Here is a 23034-nt window from a genome sequence, read left to right on the forward strand (position 1 = left end):
AACTCCAAGAAAGACTCGCTCTTGGAAGAGCAAGGGGTCAGCCCTCCAGCACCACAAACTGCCTCCAGAGCAGGTAAAGCAAAGGGGCTCCGAAGGAGGAGCACAGGCATGGTGTGAAGCTATGCACAAGTGAGAAGGTTATCCCCTCAGGAGGGATGGCTGGGAGACATACCAAAAGGACTCCTGTGTAGCAGCTGAGAGCTACACTTCTGAATTATTTCCTTCATTTTAATTCTCATAACCTTGTAATCAAGGGGCAATTCCTGCACTTTGCTGACATTTATGCTACTAATTTTTTCCCTTCTTTTCTAATAATAACAACAGTGGTCTTAAGATGACTTAGAGCACAATACACTGTCCTCTGGAAGTAACTGGCCTATTTACAGATGTACTCTGGGGCTGTCTCTTCCCTGAGACTGCCTCTGTGCCATCTCTCCCAGCTACCCACCGCTGTCTCCCTCTCCCCAACTCTCTGGTGGGCCACCTCGTTCTGATGTGGTTTAAAAAAACCTTTTGGTATTAACTTTAATGCTTTTAGCAAGCTGCATGCCAGAAAGTGCCTTGTTGTAATTTCACACCTAACTTGTCAGAATTTATGCTCTTTCATGTTTTCCTCATTTTAGTTATTACACCATTTTAATTATTATAGCAGCTCATTTGTATCACTGTAAAAACCTGATTTCAAATTGCAATGTTTATGTGAAAACCCAAGTAATTCCTTAGGAATGGCTGCTGGTCTCTACTGAACAAAAATTACAGGTAAAAGCTTCTTTATAATCAATTTGCTTTTTCTGTAGTTATTTTACCTTTAATATTTTTCAAAACATTTCTGAGCCATGAAAGATACTGTCTCATGGTACTTGCATTGCTCTTGCAAGATGCCTCAGGGATAAGAATAATGAGTTTAACCTGGAGCCTATTCTATCACTGATACAATAGACAGGACTTACTATTAGTCTGAGGGAAAAATATAATAGCCTTCTTTGAAGACTGTAAATATGATTATGGTCCTAAAAGCAAAGCGAATAGTCAGCTCTGAGATCTACTCCATAGTGTTCCTGTATCTTCAACGCCAAATATGCTCCGTTTTCAGTTAAAAGATATTTCTCCCAAAACACTGATGCTGAAAATGTACCATGGGATGCAATGATAATGTAGGTGAAATGAAGACCTGTGTAAGCATACTGGAGCTGCAGCTAGGGACAGAAGTAGGCCTATTAACTGGGATTTAATGGCCATCCACGTCCTCCTCTATGCCTTCTGTTGCCTGAATCAGAGGTCAAAGTTATCCAAGAAGCAATTTGCATAACCTGTTACTGCTAAACTTTTTATTGAAATGCTATTTTTAAAACAGAAGCGGTAACAGAGGTTTAGCTGGAATGTTACTGATTAAAATAGCATTATGATTTTATTTAGTAAGTTAGTCAAGAAGGAATGAACTGTTGTTCCAAACTTTAATTGCCTGTCATTAAAAAGTTTGTGGTGTTTTGTCATCAGTGACCCTGGATTATTTATGAGATATAGCTAATGCTGTATCCGAATGCAGCCTTCCCTCTGTGCCAGAGCTTTAACAAAGCTGCTTGTCCACGGGTTTTTCATTTTATTATACTAGGAACAGGAAACATTCAAAAGATGCATCACGGAATCGAACTCAGATGAACAGCAGGAGGACTGTTATGAACCATAACATCTTTAGTGACCGATATGCTCATTAGAGAAACATGACAGTTGCTTGAAAGCTACCAGCACCAGCCCTTCAAAATGATCTCCTAACACACACAAAAAAATACACATGAATTCTGGATATATGGGATGCAAGGGTTTGGTTTACTGGGCCCTTAGGATTTAGACCACAAATAAGTTTTGTTTTTACTGCAACAAAGTATGAAATTACATCTGTGTGGGTTTACTCCAAAACCAGACAGCCCACCAATAGATCTGATGAAAGGAAATTGAAACAATGCAAGCATCATGAACATGTGGGATGAAATGCGAAATCTGGAGGCTGAAGTCTTTTGGAATTGCACTGAAAGATGAAGATGATGCTGTAGGTGGTCTCAGTCTTCATAATCCTACAGGTATAAACGCATTATACAGAAAGTTTAGAGACAAGAAACTCTGCTCATGATGGAGAGGCTCAGACAAGAGCATGCGAAAAATAAAGTGTGTTTGGCTTCAGGTAAAGACCTTGCCAATTGATGGGAAAGAACAGTACGGTGGTGGAAAGGAACAGAAAAAAGGCAGCAGACTACAGAGCACAAGCTCTGTATATACATGCATTATAGCACAAAGAAAGGAAAGATGCAGTAATTCTATGAAAAAATACTTAGCCTATCTCTACAATACATTGTAGGTTGTCAGAACCAGGCTATGAGCTCACGTGTCCAGAAACTTTAGTAGAAGATAAACATTTGATTTAGGTTTTTCAAAGGATGATTTAAGGGAACATGGACTTCACCTTTCACCACAACTCATTCTGAGCAGAGCCTTTACAAATTTAACTCCTGTGATAATCCAAGCCTAAAATAAGGATTTAAAAATCTTCATTGTAACTGGCAAGCAGAGAAACCATATCCTTCTTTGCCATATTCAGTGGTGAGACCTGGAAGGCGGCCAACCTCCTCAAATGCCAGAAGTGCTAGGCAGGGGCACTGTGGATCAACACTGTCCCTCCTCATTCTTCCAGTTCCTGAACCATGCTCACCATACCAACCTGCCGATATGAAATATATCAATTTCTCACCTGATCTCAGTGATTATTGCTGGTGCTGCTGTACTTACAAAGTCAACCACTCATCTTGACTCTAGGAGAAAGCAGAACCATAGTAATATGTCTGGCAGATGGACCTGTAAATTGCACTTCCCTGCTCTGTAAGCTTAGGGAGAAGATTTACCTGGAGTATCATTGTCACATCAGGTTCTCAGCTACCTCACTTTGTGTCTCAAAATGCGCCATTCATTTTGGGCCACAAGATGTATTTATAGGCAAATGCTCTGCTGCGTAACCATGCACATATGAGCTAACTCCCACCTAACAAGTACACGCTAGCAGGGAACAGCAAATACAGCAGACTTAAGCCTGGACACATACAAGCGCCACGTGGGCTTGGAAAGCCATGCCAAACTCTCTTGCTGCACCTTTACTGTTGCTTGTATTTTAACAATGAGACTGATACTACCTTGGAGAAACCTTTTGGGCCACAGTTATATCTCTCACGCAACACACGCATAGTCTGGAGTGGCTTCACCTTCCCCAGCAGAACAAGAACTGCACCTGTTATGAGCGGCCAATCTTTGCTGCAGAACTTGCCACAGAGAAGTTTAGCTTCCGAGACAAATCTTCCAAAGACCTAGCGGATCTTTTGAAAGACACAGAGTCATGAGAAAGCCCAGAAGCACTCAAATCCTTCAAAGAGCTCCTATTCTTAAAACTGCTTAGTTTAGTCACAGTGGGATTTGAAAACTCTGAAATACAGAAAACAACGTATTTTCCTTTTATGGCACTGGAAAAAGAAAGGATATTTCCACTGAGTGCACTTATCACTGATTGCTGCTGGATCCACTAGTTAGATACACTACTTCAAGGCATTCCAGATCAGGCAGGCCGGTTTTGTCCCTGCTCTCCAAACCTTGCATTTTCTTGGCTGAAGAGCTAAATAATGTATCTACAGCTTTTGACACTACCTTCAGCTTTACAGAACAAACCAAGGAACAGATTAGTTGTGCAGAATCTCCTAGAAACTTTCGACCTAATTGGGACCAAATGTCCTCGGGGATATGTGCTGTGCCTCTTCCTCTTTCCTTGCCTTTCTTGCACACAGAGAACTGGGAATTTGTTTTACAAGAAACAAAAACACAATTAAACACTCTTCCTAGAGCTTAAACTGCCTATTTTAGCATACACATTGTTTCAGAGTGTTCTTCTATGTAATTTTGGAAGTTTAGACTTCAGAGGGAGAAGAAAGGAATGGTTTGTTCACATTTCCCATTTTTATTTTCTATTTTCAGAACAGGATGTTGGGTGATAAAGAAGAAAACGCCACCCAGGCAGAATGTAAATTCACATGTGCTATAACCACTGGCACGATGTTCAAGTCCTCTGCAAGTCCTGGAAAAGCAGGGAGATTACACCACCTTCTGGACAAATTTTTAAGTCGCACATACAACTCGCTTCACATAATGGATGGGAACATGCCACAGAAAGTGTTACGCACTTAGTTACTTCCCAAGTCCAACTTCATCTTCTACCTCCACGTGAAATTTTGAATTTTCCTCTTCTGTAGAAAACTTTCATACACAGCGATTCCTCTTGAGAGTATTATTTAGGGAAAGCACAAAGCTGGTTTAGAGTGTGAGGCAAAAGAAAAGACAACATGTTTGGAGTTTCCAAAGTTTTTGAACATTTGAATGTGTTCAAAGTTTTCCCAAATTCTGTTTTAAGAAAGTAGCAGATGCAAAGAAGTGATGCAAAAAAGTCTCAGCATTTAAATTGAATCTAATCCAAGCTGCTTTTACTCTCACATCAAGAGTGCATATGCTTGTAGGAGAAAGGTTGTACATTTGTGCACAAGAAATGAGCCAATATATTCCCTCTCCAGAAAGTATAGCTCATGAGAAGCTGGCAGACTATCAGAAGCTGCAGATCACTTGTCCTAATCTTTTCCTTTCCTTTCTTTTGTGTTTAACAAAGGCAGAACATAAGATGACCACTGTTTAAGGACACTGCACAAAAATCACTGTCTCTTTCCATTAGACTTGTTTCAACATTTCTTACCCAGAGTTTTTGCTCTTGGAGGTTGTGCCTGCAAAGACATCCATTCCAGTTTCACCGAGGGAAAAAAGAACAGTGGGATCTTCCCTCTGCTTCCCTCTGCACCCTCCCTTTGCTTTCTTTATATCACAACAAGTTTTCCAGCAATGACTCTCAGTTCCTGAACGTTTCCAAATGCATAACATCCACATCTTGCCAGAGCAATCCAAGACCAGGGTTGGAGAAAGGCTGCCATAATGATTTAGTACTGAAGGTATCAGCCAGACTATGGGGAGCACCTTTTTCCTGCTAAAAAAGTGATGTCCTGGAAGGAAAGAAAGAAAAGCCTCTCTCAGCCTTCTCCACTTCCGGTGTTTCATTTTGACAAGGAGTGGGAAAATGCTCTTTTCCACTTCCAGCACAGGAATCATCTGAAGGCATGCCCCATCTTCAGTGCTACCCCTCCGCAGGAGCGATCTTCAGCACTGTGCAAAGGCTTCCCAGCCTTTTCCTAACTCCATCAAAGAAGGCTTCACCATCTGCCTTACAAGACCTCACCCTTGCAATAACGACAAATGGCAGCATCTCCCTCCTTACTGGGTTTGAAGAGAAGTGGAAGCTCATAAATAGAAAGCGTCAAGACTCCATTGCCAGTATTCATGAACAAAACGGATTTAAAAAATCAGCAAGTTTATATTAGCCTGAATAATACTACTACTATAGTAAACAACATTCCATGGAAATGTGATTCTTAAGGAGAATCACACTTGTATTGCATTTTCAAAAAAACCCACATTTTACAGTTTACCTGAACAATATATTTTCTTCCAGCTGACAGCATAAGTAATTTCATTGCACTCAATAAAATTCACTGTTTGAAAAGCTTAAGCCAGTCTTCCTGCTTTAGAGTAAGATCTACACATTCTCCACACAAAATGTAACTTTCAAGAAACAAAGATATTTTTTTTCTGGTATTGGGAAGAAGTGTTTTTATAAGGCTCCTGGTGCCAAAGAAAATTTATGAACTGCAGAAAGGTGAGAGGATATGGGTTATTTCTGAGGCGATAAAAAACATTTTATTGCCTATTCTTTTACATTAGATGCTGTTAACTTTTACCCCATGCCACAGAAATTGACAAGGCAGAAGAAAATTCTGTGTTTTGCTGTGTATAGTGTGTATTTTCTGCTTTTTAAAAACACCAAAGATACAAAACCCGCACGTGCCCATTTCAAAAGAAACTGTGTAAGTATTCTCTGCTTTCTGGCTAGCAGCCAGGCTACGGAAGTGAGCTACAGCCAGCAAAAACGAACAGGACTGACCAATTATTTTTCCTTCAGTTGTGCTCCTGAGAGTGAGGAGAGATTTTGCATGTAGAGTTAGGCTGTGAGTATGTCAAGCCTTTCAAAGAGTTAAGGAATACTTCCAAATTTTGAAGTAAATATAATCCAAGGCTCTGCAACAGGACCCTATCTGCTTCAATGCTGGGGAAAAAAGTGAGACAAAATTTTGAGCAAATTTTACTGTGTTAGCAAAGAAATCTAGTAAACACGGTATTTATTTATTTATTCATTCTACCCATCTATTGATCCATCTATCTATTCAACAATCTATCCACCACCTCCCTCTCCCCTCCACCCTGATCTCTTGTCAAAGGCAGTTCTGGCTGTCAAGGCAGGAAGAGTTTGTCATTTTGGACAAAACAGGCGGCAAAACAGTCCTTTCGCAATTCTTGACTTGGTATCAACATTGAGAAAATACTTAATTTCAAGGAGAGAGCAGAAAAGGAGAAAAACAGGAAGCCTGCAGCTCTCAAGTATTCTACAAGATAAAAACAGATTGGTTCCAATGAAAACTTTAGCACCACAAGGAGCTTTCACATTTTGTTGCACATTGTTATAAAACGCACAAGTCAAAATATTTGATATATGAATTAGGCAAAGGCAACATTTTTATTAAGGCAATGAAGAAAATTATCCTCCTAGTGTCCTCTGATGCTAAAATTTCCTGTCATGCAGAATTACCAACTTTTTTAAATTCACAAAATTTGAGAAAAATTTGTGTGCACTTCAAAATGTGACACCATCAAAGAGAAAAGAAGAAGTCAGCACAGGACAAACACACAGCATCTGGCAAGCAAAATGTATTAAAAATCTCAATAACCAACTGTTAGTGATAATGCCTGAACAAGTCAACTGCATTTCACTCCCTTAATTTTTTTATATTTTCCTTTCTGCAGTTTCCTTCTGCCAGCTTATATAAAACAAATCATTAGGATCACTGACAAAAGCACTCAAGTCATAAGGCATTAAGCAGTTATCTCAGTCATTAATAGAGCCACAGTTTTACTGATCTTTTGCTTCAGAACAATAGCAGCTAAGTATTTTTGAAGGTAGAAAGGCTACAGGCTTTGTCTTCTACCTAGGAGGAGGACACTGAGCAAGAGTTCCTTAATAAATGTTGTTACACGGTGTCTCAGAAATTTTAGTATAGACACAGAAGAAACAAAGAAGCTTGAATATGGCTTTCATGGTTAAAATGAAACGGAGATGAGGAAAAGTTTTCAGGTTTCCTGATTACTGTTAGCATCAACTTAGATTGAAGGCTTCCGATAAGAAGTTTGCTTGGATGGAAGCTGTAGTGATCTGGTGCCCACCCAAAGCTCCTGTAACGAGGGAGGAGTGTCCCAAGTTTGAGAAGAAGAAGAGGTTTAATCCAGAACTCTCACAGACATGTCTTAAATGCACATGTGATGTTATGGGTTTGATAACATCCAGCAGTTTGTTTCCTGCAGTAAGAGGTAGGTGCTTTTAATTTGGTTTATATTATGATGTTGGTGGGACAGCAATCACCAATTTCCTACTCGGCTTTCTAATCTACGTAATCCACTAAAGCAACACTGGATGGAAATTGCCTTTCTTCAGTTACTTTCTGCTTCAAAGCAGCTCTACAAATCCGATTTTTGAATTGTGTCTAATCCAAAACCACTTACTGCAGTGAACTCTGGTGCAGAGATTCACTGACCTGGAAGTGAATCACCTTCCTGTACATGGTCCTTCACTGTCTTTTTCTCATCTCAATATACTCAACTGATAAATGGTAAGTTCTGGAAAAGCTTTACTTTCTTTACACAAAAAGAGGAAAGACTGCCATAAGAGTATCTCAGGTGGATCAGCAGGTCAGCAGAGAAAACTATAAATTGTATAGATTTAATCCACAAGTGTTAGTTGCAACACAAGGTCAGTTTTGGCCCAAAGTATCTGCTGCTTTGTGGGATCCCCACACAGCTGGTCAGAATAATATCTCTTCTTCCCAGCACTTCATGATATAACAGCAGAGGGTGTTGCAGATCAGGTCTAAGGTGCCCTGAGGAGAATGATGTAGGATTTCTTAGACGGCACTGGGATTTTTAATTTTTTTTTCTTTCCGGCTGATTCTGTTAAGTTTCTTGAAAGCATTAGCACCAACTCAGAAATAACCTGAAAATAATTATGACTAGAAAAAAACTACAAACATATGCACGTATGAAAAGAGGAAGAGAGAGTTAACACAAGGAAACTGCTTCCTTTCTATTCTTCCTTGCCAATAAGTAAATGGGAAAAATAAAACAAAAGTTTAATCTGCATGGGGAATACTGAAGGAAAGAGATGAACGTTCAGACATGACACAAGACCAGTCTTACACATGAAATCCCAAAGGAAATCACTGTCCTGAAACAGAGGATCAAATCTCCCCTGATATTGGAATATACACAGAGAACAAAAAGATTATCCAGCACTTAACGATTCTGGGAGATTGCTTATTTCACACCTGACAATTTCTAGGGCACCCTGTCAAAAATCGAGACCCTAACGTGCTGTTTGTTAGCTTCCCCTATTGTAAGAGAAGTGAAAATCTGTGGTGCACAGAACAGCTAGGAAATCCTATAGATTCCAAAAGAAAAGTCTGCTTATTGCAAAGAGCATCCTTCTATTGATCCTCTGCCTCCCTCTCATCTAACATCCCTACGGGAAAACCTTGGAGACTGAATTGTGCAAACCTTTAAGAAGGTTTCCACATATTACAAATGTAAGTATTTTTATTTTTTAATTTACAAAGAAAAGAGAAATAACGGATCCAAAACTGGGCACTGTTTCATGTGAATGAAACATGTACCATGTACCATGTGAATGTACCATGCTCTCCTGATGTCTCTTATGGAGCAAAATAGCTCTATGTCTGGAAATAGTACCACAACAAAGTAACACTCACACCTTCTAAACAGCTGCCTTAACTGCCTTATTGCAAGCAGATAACAGCCCACTGAAATCATGTTCAGAGGAGGAATGTCACACTTTCCCTGTAACATCTGCATTATTGCTAAATACAAAACTTTCAAAGATGCATCCTGGAAGCTGGGATTGGTGGACAGTCACCCATAATTCCTGGTTATGGACAGAAACACATAATTTCGCCAAAGTGAGAGCTTTGGAGAGATTATGGAGAGCTCCAAAGCTTACTGTGATAGCTGCTCTCAGTCAAAAGACAGACATCAGCTGCATGCATTACAAACAAAATTCAATCTTTGATTCATGTGTTTTTAGTATACAACTTGGTACAAACACATTTCTGCAGCTGTAGGCATTTCACACTGACACGAATGCAACCTAGTCACCAAGCAAGAAGGAAGTTTTACCCCTCTCTGCTTCATACAATGTTGATGGCCCAGTCAAATATAAGGAGGAAATCAGTTCTGCCGGAATGACATGCACAGCCCCACAGAAGCATCTTATTTCTTGGCTTAGGCATAGGACGCAAGACTGTCTTCTAAAGAAGTTAGCTATAAATAAGCATTGGGAGGGATGGACTGACACAGAGAAGAGAGAACCCTTTCAGAGTGATGGGGGGTGCAAATTAAGAGCTAGATTAAGTGCTTTCTGTTTTTAATTTCTCTAGTCAAGTCCACCTAAGTCTGTTTCCTGTACTTAAAGTGATATAAATGCACGTTCTTATTTGTACTTTACCTAACCTCAGTTTAACTGGAGGTTCACTTCATCATAATTAGTTAATATCACAGCAAGTCTTACTCAAGGTTGAGGGAAAATAAATATCCTGGTACTGGAGAATCCCCAAAGAGTACAGCTCCCCAAACTGTTTCTTGAAGGTTTACTTAGGTAGATATTGCTGACACCATTTTGAGAGTATTTTGACAATATTATTTGAGAGCCAAGTATGACAGAACTAAAAGAAGAAAAAGCCACTCCAGTGGCAAATGGGAAGCTTTCTGGCATGCTGCAAGATCACAGAAGCACCAAGCACCAGGAATTAAAACCACACAGTAAGAATAAAAGCAGAATATGTACCCTTTCCCATCAATCAAATCTGCTCCCTAAAAGGGAGACAAATTTCTTCATTGACTCAATAAGACATAAACACTTACCTTTCAGCAGCCATGCAGGTTATCCCAAAGTTTCTATAAGAACAGCTTTTTAATGGGAAAAGTTACCTGGGTTTTTGTAGATGCTAAGCACATCCTTGAAATAATGAGGTAAGAATCTTTCTAATAAAAGCAGCACATCCTCCAACTCCTCCAGAATGCCCACAAGCAGAAAATTTTCATTAACGTTCAGCTTTGCTCTTTCAAGGGCCCATTCACCAGGCTCCCTGTACGAAATTAATGGAGGGAGAGAAGGAAAGGGAAAATTAAAAAAAGTTTAAATATGCATTTACTTCAGAAATTCAAGCCAAGAACACAACTGAATCAAATATATTCAGTGCTGTACTTCCAACAGAACATAACCCCCCCCCCCATCAAACCTGAGTGGTTTACCGAGCTTCTCTGCACAACATCTAGACTTAGTTTGGCATGTAAAAACATGATCACATTAAAAGGAGGTTAATCATTGCGTGGAAGTACTCAGTTCTGTAGACATCTTTCACCAAGTTGTTTAAAAGCTCACACTTCTGAACACCTGTTCTTCAACTCAGAATCACAGCCCATCTCACAGGAGGAATGACTTCCCTGGGTGAGGAAGGGGTGGTGGGGTCCCTGAACCACATCAGAACTGCTGTGAGCAATCACTGCCTGCTGTTACCCAGTGAATACCGCACAGGAGGCTACTGGCCTGTTTCCCACCCTGTCCTTCATTTCTTCATTTGAACTTCTGTCAAAGTCTCCAGGAGCTTCCCTTTCCCTGCTGCTACCCCTGACTGCCCTGCAGCTCTGCTGCAGGATTTGCGTTTGTTTGCCCTGACTGATAATGGTTTTAAAGATCAGTTTAGGGTTATTCTATCTTTTTTTCCCCACTGGAAGAAGCTGGCATGAAACCAGTACATCTTTATGTTTCTCTCATAGTTTCACAGAAGCACAATTAGGTTCGACAAGCATATGAATACTAAGTTCCTTAGACAAACTCTTATTAACTTATGTCCTGGGAACAGCAGTCAGCATTCATATTGATAAGGGATATAACACCAGTGTCCCAAACTAAAGGAAACTAGGTTTTTCCCAGGGCCCAGATGGTATGATGAACATCCGAGTCACACAGGATACCTGAGAAGGGCTGGAAATCATACCTCTTCCCTGACTCCATTAGGCTATTGAAAATTCTATGCGATAGTGAACTTCCAACGTTTGCCAGAAGCTCTTCTCATGATATGTGGAAAAGCTTCCTACTTTACGCTCCCACTAAAGCAGACCTGGAGTAGGTTTTTCCCCACCACCTTCTTTGCAGTGGTCCATTTTCTGGAAGAGCAGAGTGTCCTAACAAATACTACGATCCTCCTCCTTGTAGTTCCTTGTGAGACTAGGAAGTAGCTGAAGGAAGTGCAAGAGCATGATAGGAGACAGATCTGTAATAAGCTACAAAACAGTATTTCAATATATTGCTTGGGAATCTCATAGAGATATGTTGTGGAAGTATTCAGGCATATCACTGTCATTAATGGGATTACTCGTATAGACAAGTTAAGTGTGCAAACATAAGCATTTGCAATTGCAATTGCAAAGTATATATAAAAAAAGTGTAACGAAGATGAATCACAGAATCATCTAGGTTGGAAGGGACCATGAAGTTATGAATCTATTTTGTTTCTTAATACTGTCGCTTATGCAAAAAAAAAAAAAAAAGCAGGATTTTACAGCAAAGACACTTAGAAACTGAGACATAAGAATGAACACATTTTCACTTGTTATTACTGTTACGAGAAAGTATGGCTCTTGAAAGACATTTTTGAAGACATGTGCAGTTGTTCCACTATGGAGAAGGAGTAACAATAAATAAACAGAATACCTTGAAGTTTAATAAAACTAATACAGAAAATGCTGTGACCAAGAACACAAAAGTATTTGAAAAAAAGAAGGTATTTAAAATTATTCACATATTATTGCATAAAAGTTTACTAAGCAGTATCAATAATAAAGCGATATGAATAACAGCATAAATAGACACATTAAAATGAGCTAGCTCAATTACAGCAGTAGAAGGCTGCATTTTATGTAGTTTTAAGCATGATTACTATTTCTTACACAGACCTAGAAACCTGGAATTCCTCAGATATAGCCCTGATACGAGCATCTGAGCAGAGCTAAAGCATGTATTACAAAATTACAGTCTTTATGTAGTTTTAAGCACGATTACTATTTCTTACTGGAATTCCTCAGATATAGGCCTGATACGAGCATCTGAGCAGTGCTAAAGCATGTATTACAAAATTACAGTGCAGGTAAATTGTACTTACACTTTTCTCTTGTACTTCAAATAACTGTTGCCTCTTTCTTACCAGTTTCTGACAAAATGTTGGCAACAGCTGTTGCTGAACAAATTGGGACATGTCGTATATATTTACCTGCATCTTGGATGTTGTCCACAGAAATATGGTATGATGTAAAATAACCTGGGATTGGAACATTCAGGGTAGTTTTCAAGGATACATACATTAATGTCCTGTGGGGGAGGAAAGAAAAAAAAGAAAGAGGTTGAATACTGCATTTTCCTTTCTCTATTAAAAAGCGTTTTCTTTATCTCATACTTACACAGTCATCTTAGAGTCAAAGAATTGTGCTGCGGCTATACCAAATACCTTAAAAGTCATCTACCAGTCAATTTGTCTACTTCTAAATACCGTTAAAGTTTCAGGAGGGCAGAAAAAAAGAAGTGATTTTGTCCTAGAATGCAAAAGCCACATTTTTTTTTCTTGCTGCAAATAACGTAATTCTTATATTGAGATTACTGCATGATTCACAGTGGGACACATGGATCAACTTTTATATTGAGTTATATTTAAAATATTCAGGAGATTATTGTCAGACTTTTTCTTCTAAATACACCCTGGGGGAAACCTGAAGTAGCTAGAATAAATGAAACAGACAACAATTATTTTCTCTCCTTTTTTTTTTTTTTTTTAATTCTGCTTCATTCAGTGACTGGAATGAACAAACTTAAGCTATAATTCACACTGATGCTCTTGATATAAAAACATACATCACTTTTGATTATAATTCTGTACATTCCTCTGGTGTTCAGAATTGAGCCTCTCGTGTAAACTTTCACTGAGTAAAGGGCTTATTGGAAAGTATTTATCATTTTCCTGATTTATTGTTCATCTAATTAGGAGCTATTTATCATTTTTCAAAGACTAGGCATAGCTACTGAACCTTGAGGAACTGTATTCCATTTCTAGCTTTACTCTAGCCCAATAATAATTAATTTCACTATCCTTACCGAGTCTAATAGACCCACTAAGCAGACCCACTGACTCCAAAGAGACATACAGGGCAAAAAAACGAAGTGCAAGACAACATAAGCAAAGATGACACAATCTCATCTTTGCAAAACCAGTCGTCATTCTTACTTAAAGACACATGCTTTTATAATGCAATTGGCCTGATACACATCAATATCAAACCAGTGACTAATCAAATTCATACTTCAGCAAGTAAATAAAACGCGATAGAGAACACTTCAGTGGGCAACACATCCTCTGCAGGACAGAAGTGCTCAGCAGCGTGGGAGACATGGAGAGCATCCCCAGCTCTCCTGGGGCAGCGTAGAGGCACAGGCCCCTCTGGCCGTGGCATTCGCTTCTGAGACCTCAGCACAGAAAAGCTCTTCCCAGAACTTCAGCCCTCATGCCTAACTTCATTAATGGCACATTTGGGTGTGCAAGCTTTTTAAAGTGCATTGCTGTTTTCTCCTCTGTCTTACATTTATGTAAATCCAATTTTATAAGCACAGCAGAAGATCCTGGGCTGCAAAGTAAATGACATGGTGAGGAACTATCAAAGGAAACAACATAAAAATTGCCAATTGGGATGCAAAAACCTCATCTTCCCTGCTCCCCCCAGTATATTCAAGCATACTCTGAAGGGCTTACCTTAAATATGTAGCAAAAGATTTATGGTCAAGACCTGAATTTTGACATCAAGGCTCTGAGCTGAAGCCAACCAGCCCCCTATTCTCAATGCTATGAATATTACTAAGAAATCTACTGGTGGCACAGTAAGGTGGCACAGGCAGCGTGTGTCCCTCCTATCACACCAATAGCTGTTTTTTTTAACATGAATTAAAAATTGCAGTACTTCAGAGGTTTCTTGTGCTCTTACTATAGACAAAACCAGAGATGTTTTCAGGTATACATATTTTCAGTTTGAGTAAGAACCTGCAGAGATCTGCAATGAATTCATACGTTGCTTGGATTTAAAAAAATTTGAAATACTGTACTGACAGTACTTGAAATTATATCCAAGCCAGCTTCCACTTGATTAATGGATTAATTAGAAGACAGAAAAAGATTATGTGTTTGTATTATTATGCAAGATTTAAAACCCATTAGTATCACCCAACCAAGAGCTGCTCCTCCTTTCTCACTCCTATACAAAGGTGAAGGGACATTAACTCACAACACAGAAACTTACTGCTTCTTTGCAAGAACAATGAATACAGTGAGTCAGAAAATATTCTCTGAGATAAGTAAGTATCAATACCCCGATCCAGTAGCGTAACAGATTCTTGTCCTTCTGAAAGCAGTATTTTATTAATATGGCTGGATAAACATCCATACAATAAAAGCAATGTAAATTCATGTGGAAAATACTGCAGCTTTAACAAGTGAATTGCTTGTATTTAGTCAAAAAGAGATTTTCAGCATTCCTTTTTAGGGTAAAGTGCTATAGGATCACCGAAACAACCAAATCTAAACTATCGAGTGGCAAGTCCCATCAAATTAGATTTGTGGAAGGAATGCAAAAGCACGAAACAGAAAAATCTTCCCCCCTCCTCGTTGATGCACTCAAGGTTTAGGATAAAGGTCAGGGATGCCTTCATAGGAACCTACAATTTTTCTCCACACAATTGCACACATTTCACATTCCGGTCATCAGAAGCACCAGGTTTACTCTGTGGTAAAAGCACTGCCCCTTTCCAGTCTCCGTTTACCACCACCGCTGTGATCTGCAATACCGCTGCTGGAGGGTCCTGATGCATTTGCGACACCTGCTCGCCTTTCCTATTTTAATGTATTCATAATTTGTGAAATAAATCACTAGCCACCATCCATCCCCTCAGAGGAGATTTTTCTTGATGATAATTATGCAGCTCCATGAGATGTGAAATCACAGTTTTTAACCGAGAGGTGGGGTGAAAGAAAGCTTGGCCTGAGATGTGCTCGTCAGTACAAAACTCAAACACAGCTGAAGGAAGGTGCTCGTCGGTTGCTGGCGGGACTTACAGGCATTTCTGTTCTTTCTGAGCATGAAAAGCTAAGGTAAAATTATATTATTCTAGGCACTGTTACCCTGTTAGCCCAAGCAACATTAATGCTACATTTCCCAGTAAGAGCACGTTCTCCCAGCAGGACACAGATCTTTCAGGGCAGAAAGGTTTTTATGTGAGAAAAAAAGTTGCAAGGTGACAGATGACAGCCTTGCTCATTTAAATCACTGGAGAAGCCTTGGAAAAAAAATTATTCAAACACAGCCGAGAAAGATACAGAAAGAAAGAAACAGAGCTACTTTGATCACACACCTCCCAGTAAAGAAAGAGGAATGTTATTTTATTCCTCAGCTCCTGGCTACAATCCACACTGATCAGGTCCCACTGGGCTTCTGTCTCCAGCAGGGCAGAGGGATGCCTGGGAACCAGCCCTGGGGCCTCAAGTAACAACAGAAACCATCTTTCTTTACAATAGTGCGATATTTTTCTGTTGTTACAATTTTGGCTGAAATGGTAAATTGGTAATATCTACTTCCTTCTTCTGTAAATTGTCTTTCATATAAAAATCACAATGTGCCCTAATCTATTAATCCACCAACAAGCCAGACTACTGATCTATCAGAAATATATCAAAGCTATGTTATTAACATATTTTCTTTAAGTTAGTAACAAACAAACTGTTTTATTTGCCATAGCGAGTTCATACATGTCACAAGAACAAGTCGGCACATGATTAAAAATATTTCAAGGATACAAAATTCCTTTGGGAATTTTAATGCTATGGATGTACAGCAATTGTTAGTATCCCTAACAATATTAAATGAGGACTCTAAACTCAAATACATACATGCCTTGCAAATATTTTCCCATTAACCATCCATTAACCTATGGGAAGCCAAAGAAATGGCCTTTCCTTCTCTCAAAATCAAAATGAAAAATATGACAATCTTTCCAAGTCCTGCCCTTGTGGGATACTGCAACTTCTGTGAAACCAGGAGGAGACCCCGCTTACAGCCCAGCCCCGGCACATGCGCCTTACTTAAGTCTGAAGGTTGCAGATGTGAAGTTGAGGTGTGTCATGAAGGCTACAGAGGAAGCAATGACCTAAATAAATACCTTTCAAGTTCCCATAAAAGGAAATGAAATAAAACGATGTGGAAAACCAGTGAGCGAGCCCAGTCTATGGTGACCTCTCCTGCTTACAAGGCCGTTTGTTCTTCATACGCCACTACAGTCAGCAGTGCAGTCTAGTCCTCACCATGGCCAGCCAAGGAAAATTATTCTGCTCTGCTGAGAGTCCCCAGGAATCCTCTTGTGGCTTGTAAACCGTTCCCTCACATACTTGCTCGGTGTTTGTAAAGAGGTCAAACTGACCGTTCCATCCTGAGGACAACGTTGCATCATATGAACTAAAGACAATCATGCTGGAAAGAAAAAAAATAATCTGCTGCTTTCTCTGACCCCAGCTAGGGAGCTCTGGGTGGCTGCAGAGTGATGGGGAAGAAAATGTAAACATGACAGCCCAGCAAAGGGCTTGCGAGTATAAACATGAAAGAGAAGGAAAAGCACAACTTCCTACTTTGTAAGGCTACAGAAAAGCATTGAAAAGTCAAGGTATAGTTGGTATGAAGGTTTTAAAGCATAAATGTAACATGACTTACTAAATCTTATTTGGAAAGACAAATGATCTACATATTTTAACGGAAAATAAACTATAATTCAACACATTTTTAACCCTAATTAGAGGGGTTTTTACTTCATCAGGTGATATTTAATGCTTCTATTCAATCTCAACCAAGTATTTGGGTAACTAGAGCCACACAGCAGCAAGATGACCTGTTTCTTTCAAATTCTGAAGGCATTTGGTACTTGTTCATGCGTCTACGCTAACGGTGCTGGCAGCAGGTTGCAGTGGGGTGAGGCAGGCACTGGGCATCATTTCCCAAACCAGCACTGCCAACGCAGCCGAAGCCAAGCACTTCCCAGCCCATTCTATTGCGGTACTGAGCCTCTTCAAGGAGTGCTGCCAGGTGGGGTTGATTGTGCCAAACTAGGTGGAACGATGGTCCTCTGGAGACAACAGTAAGCTGGACAAGTCTATTGTGACACCAGTGGCAGGCTGCAGAGCGAGCTGTGGGCACTCTGGGGAAACGGTCCACGAGATGGCAGAGCTGATGTAGCTAACCGAAAGGTGGGTTTCTGTCCCCAAATGCCTCCTGCACCAGCTGTGATTGCCCCTTCACAGTTGGCTCTGCCAACTCAAAAAGCAACAGAAACCCTTTTCTTTCCCTCTGTTGCCTTCTGGTCTTTTCCCAGAAAAGTGAACAACGCAGGGCTTGCTCATGGAAATACCACAGTGGTGCTGCAGTGGCATCCAAGTCCCCCTCGGAGCGACGCAGGCCACATTTAATGTCTTCAGTCACCAAGTTCATTTTTTTTAGTCATTTTAGAATTATAGAATGGTTTGGGTTGGAAGGGACCTTCAAGATCACGTAGTTCCAACCCCCCTGCCATGGGCACGGACGCCTCCCACTAGATCAGGTTACACAAAGCCCCATCCAGCCTGGCCTTGAACACCTCCAGGGATGGGGCATCCACAACTTCCCTGGGCAACCTGTTCCAGTGTCTCACCACCCTCACAGTAAAGGATTTCTTCCTAATATCTAATTTAAATCTACCCTCTTTCAGTTTAAAACCGTTACCCCTTGTCATATTGCTACACTAGAGTCCCTCACTGTCTTTCCTGCACGCCCTGTTTAGGTACTGGAAGGATGCTATATGGTCTCTCTGGAGCCTTCTCTTCTCCAGGTTGAACAACCCCAACTCTCTCAGCCTGTCTTATGAGGAGAGGTGCTCCAGCCCTCGGATCATCTTCATGACCCTCCTCTGGACTCACTCCAACAGGTCTATGTCCTTCTTATGTTGGGGGCCCCAGAGCTGTATGCAGTACTCCAGGTGGGGTCTCACAAGAGTGGAGTAGAGGGGCAGAATCACCTCCCTCGAGGTCATTGCAACAGTCACCACAGCACGCAGCCGTTTCACCCCAGCACTGACTGCCTCCCTAGGCCCAAATATTGCCACTGCCATAAGAGCCACCCAAACTGCCAGCACCTTCTTCTGTGGCACTGTGAAATCCACGGATGCCAGGGACTTCTACTCTCTTTTTAGCTACCTGGTAGATTTCAGGTAGCTACTGACGAGACAGCAGAGGTGGGCCTCACATTCATCCTGATGAGGATCTCAACTGCTGCAAAAAGAGAAAACTATAGCTATAAGAGACATCCAGTAAGGATGGGTCCATACTCTGGTGTATGGACCCAACTCTGGTGAGTCCATGCAACAGATTTAGGTCTGCCCTGTGAAGACAGATGCTACAGCAGATGGAGGCCAGTGACAGGATTTTGGTGACAGAACATGAAACACAGAAGTGCCTGGGGCACCAAACAGCTCAGGCTGTAATCCCCAAAGAGGACTTATAGCTGGCTTTAACCATCACTTTCCTGCTTAAAGTTCAAGATACATTGTTGCTTTACCTTTCTCAAAAAGTACATTTGAAAGCTGAGCTAAGATTTGCATTTTAAAACCAGTTTTCAGTCACAGATAATTTTCCTTTCAACTCTTTCCCACTTGGCATGTCTATTTTTGAAGACTTACATTTCTGAACACTTTTGTACAGCTCTTGAAAGGCTGCACAGACATTTCACACCTTTTCAGGTATTAAAGTTCCTTTCCTCTGCATATTTGTCAGGAGTTGAAATATGTTTTTTGGTTGTTTTGTTTTTTTTTTTAAATAAAAATCCTTGAACTCTTTTAATTCCCAGAAACTCCTCATTATCATTTTTTCAACAAACCACTCTTTGCCTTCAGCTAAATCATATATTTGATAAAAAGCAGCAGCAAGAGCAACTGGAGAATGAAGAGAAGAAAAGAGCCCTCATCACCCATAATTCTGTAAGGCTCAGTGCACTGCTAGAGGAGGAGGCAATGTAACAGCCTATGCAGGAGATCACAAGAATATTCTTTAGAAAGTCTCAAGGACTCCCAGCAGCAGCGTGTTGGATGAGCAAAAGCACCCCGTAGGGCCAGCTCATTTGATTCAAACTGCTGTCCTCCAGCCATCTTATTTAAAGGTTAGTTCAAAACAGAGGCTGTCCTGTAAAACAAAGCAATGTGCTCTTACAAATGTATCGGGGTTTTTCCCCCATAATATTTTTTCACTTATTATTTTCTGGAAACAGACTCTCTTTCCTCCTCCTCTTTTCCAGTTCTTCAGATGCTTCTTGTAACCAACGCTTCTGTCAGCAAATCATTAGTCAACCACTCACTTTGACTAGTGGGGGTGTTTACCTACAAGCTACAGTAAAGTCTCTCTCTTGTGGATGACTGTCTTACCAAAGGGGAACAAAAGTCTGGGAAACAAGGGGCGGTGGCAGCCTGCTGTCAGTAGCCAGGGGCTACCAAGGCCAATCCAGCGTTTGCAGAAAGCCCCCAGGGAGTCCCCAGGAAACAATAAGGACAACTAGGAGGACTGGACCCTGCTATGTTTTCCTGATTATTCACTGGGGTGTTTCTGAAAGGACTCTTATGAAAAGTTACCACATACACAGCTGTTCTGGGGAAACAACAGACAGCTAGGGATAGAGGCAATCTTCAAGTGCCCACACTTCATCTCTTCTCTGTATCAGTCGTCTAGCCAGGCTACTGCAAGCCAAAAGGCTCCAAAGACATTTTGTTCCCTTTCTGAGAGCAAGTCCCCTCTTTGGCTTTACTGGTCTGGGTAGCAACTCACACCAATATATTGATTTGAAGCCAGTCAACTGTATATTAAAAAAAAAAAAAAAGTGGTGAACATAAAGGTCTCTGCTTTGAAAAATCTTTCTTTAAAGAACAATACACTTTCGAAACTTGAAAGAAACCCTAGTTCTCCAATGTTTAACCTAAATAAAATAAAATTAAAGAAGCATTTTTGTTCATTCTCTAGCATGGAACTTTCATAAAGCAGGACTGCTAGACTTTCCTCTTCTGAATCTCCAGCTCAGAGACACCATGGATGGAGAAGACAGGCCACACAGCTCTCCTTCCTTCCAGGCAGGGGGAAGTCCACCAGCCATCTTCAGAAAGGGTGGAGGGAGCTGCCCGCAAGTGCTTAGTTAACTTGAGAAAATAAAATTTAAAAGTATTTCTGTTACTTGTGACAAAACCTTGGAAAGCCTGGAAATAGGTTTCATATCCAGGGAATGATTTTTCACCAATTAACATGTATAGATTGAAACTGAACTTACCTCCGTACTCAAAACAGCCTCCAAACTTAAAGGTTTGAGTAGATATGTCTGTTGTTATCTATGTGTACTGTGACTGGCTGTTCTCACACACCAAAACGGCTTTAATCTAGACAACATGCACACTGCCCCATTTCTTTGGGATGGGCAAAGCATACCAGCACACTGCACCACTGAGCAGCAGCAATGCTGTAACTCCTCAGAGCTTTCTGCTAAGCCTTCCTCACCTATGGTACAAGGACAGCTTACAGACTTATACTAAATATTTCTGTTTCACACACTCCAGGGTAGCGCATTAATGTTGCACTTGAGAGGGGGTGAGAAGCTTACAGAACCCTTAGCAACTATTGATGGCTTGAGATCAAACCTAAACATCAGCAGAGATAGTATAATAAGATTTACATACATCTTCCATTCCTCTCCTCAAAGCTCGATACTTTTCCTGAGTAACTACATTGGTAGGCTAGACATTTATACTTGCAAGTTAATGAAACTTCATTTTATTTCAGAGTATAAGATTTTTTTTTCTTTAATTAAAAAAGCCTGTACCGTAAGAGCACAATTATTCAACAGAAAATTCTATTATGAAAATCTGGAAAAAAAGATAAAAGTATTTTCAAATGTTAGGATATGAAGGCTGGTTCAGTTAAGTCGTCTTTCTATTGTGCTTTAATGAGGAAACTTAACTTTTTAAAGCTAGCCTAAGGTAACCTATGGCTTGCTTAGACTTAATTTGTACTGTCATTACATCAGCATAGATTTCTTATTTTATTTTTTTTTTTAGAGGATGATTCTTTGAATTGACTTTCCACTTCTTTCTGGCAAAATATGTGTTTTTCATTTTCTCCCCCAGACCACATAAGCAAATAGGCTGCCAAGTTTAATTCCCACTTTTTTCTTTTTGATGGACTCTTTTGGCTGGGCTAACTTGCCTGGCTTTTCTGCCAACAACGTATTCAGCTCTTCTTCTTGGCATCTGAGCAAGTGAAGCAGCAGCTAACAAAACAGTGTCTTCTGCTAGCCATCTATATTCTCATTTAGTGCAGGCATAAATTATTAATTCATATACAAACTTTTGCTGGCATTAACATAGCAGAGGTGATGAACGATGCCCACAACGCTACTATTTAGATGTAATAAACATTAAACACATATGCAGATCCCAATTTTCTACCTCATAATGATGTACAACATTGAGAAAATACGTAGGTGGATATATTTCTCTCTTCTCAGTTATCAGAAACCTTATTACTAATTTGTCAAGGCCCTATTTTACCAATTTGAACGGAATCACATCATAGTTGTAAGTAGGCACCTTCTCATACCTTTCTTTTCCATCGCTTTTGTATTTTTCACCTTGAACTGCCTTAGTATGGGAAATAGATGAAAAAAATAGAAAGAAATTATGCCAAAAAATGGGAGAGTGCCTGCCAGCTGGAAGAAGTGTATAAGCATTAAATAACCATCCTGTTAGAGAGGGCACAGATCCAGGGAAGACCGAAAACACAGACCATTATACTGCCATCAAGAATGAATCCCAGTGGCAACTAACAGCAGGGAGACAGTCCATCTGTTAATTCTGTTTACTAACACCTCTTCATAAAGGAACCTGGAAAATTAGTCTGCTCAGATGATGGCCCTTAATAATGTCAATTAGGGATGGCATATTTTCAATTCTGCAAACGCTGAGCAGGAAGTACCCCCCAACTCAAGGAGTTCTCAGCCCTCCCTGATGCAGTGCTGCTGGACCCTAGCCAACAAATGCCTGCGAGAAAAGCTGCGAGTCAACAGATACATCCAGCAATTTATGCTCACAAGAGGTAGTTCTGGAGCACAGATAAAGTTATTCTTCGACAGATGACAGCCTTAGCCTGGAGCTGACGACAAGGCTGAAGTCATTGGGCTGGAAGTGGACAGAGATGCAGCTGGCGGGTGAGGGTCCTCCTGGCAGGGTGGTCTCACCACACCCGGCGATGCAGTGCAGCCCTGGCTGTCGCCTGTCCCAGCAAGAAAGGCTGCCCTGATCTTCTGACCCAGGGCATTAAGCAGTATTTCACTCCATCCTTTGCTAAGGGAGAACCGAGTTTATCTAAACTAGGGTTGTCATTTGTCCAATCTGTTCATAAAAATGTTCATATCCACTCTAACTCATATCAGTGCTTCACTACTCCTACCATCAGAAAACCTTTGCTAGCATCTGATATGAAAACACCTTAATGCAATTTAAGGAAACTACTTTTGGTCTAGATCTTGATGAACACAAGGAGTAACTTCAGGACAGCTGCTGCATAGCACATTTTTATTCATATGAAGATT

General features: G+C 40.4%; 1 protein-coding gene across 1 annotated transcript in view; it reads right to left on the bottom strand.

The window, feature by feature from the left end:
* UST (uronyl-2-sulfotransferase) overlaps positions 1–23034 on the bottom strand; it is an 84899-nt gene that overhangs the window by 20913 nt on the left and 40952 nt on the right. The window contains 2 exon segments of the mRNA XM_009883294.1: positions 10234–10391; positions 12576–12673. Coding sequence (XP_009881596.1) covers positions 10234–10391; positions 12576–12673 — 256 coding nt within the window.

Source organism: Charadrius vociferus, unplaced genomic scaffold, assembly GCF_000708025.1.
Source record: "Charadrius vociferus isolate BGI_N301 unplaced genomic scaffold, ASM70802v2 scaffold114, whole genome shotgun sequence".
Classification (NCBI taxonomy): domain Eukaryota; kingdom Metazoa; phylum Chordata; class Aves; order Charadriiformes; family Charadriidae; genus Charadrius; species Charadrius vociferus.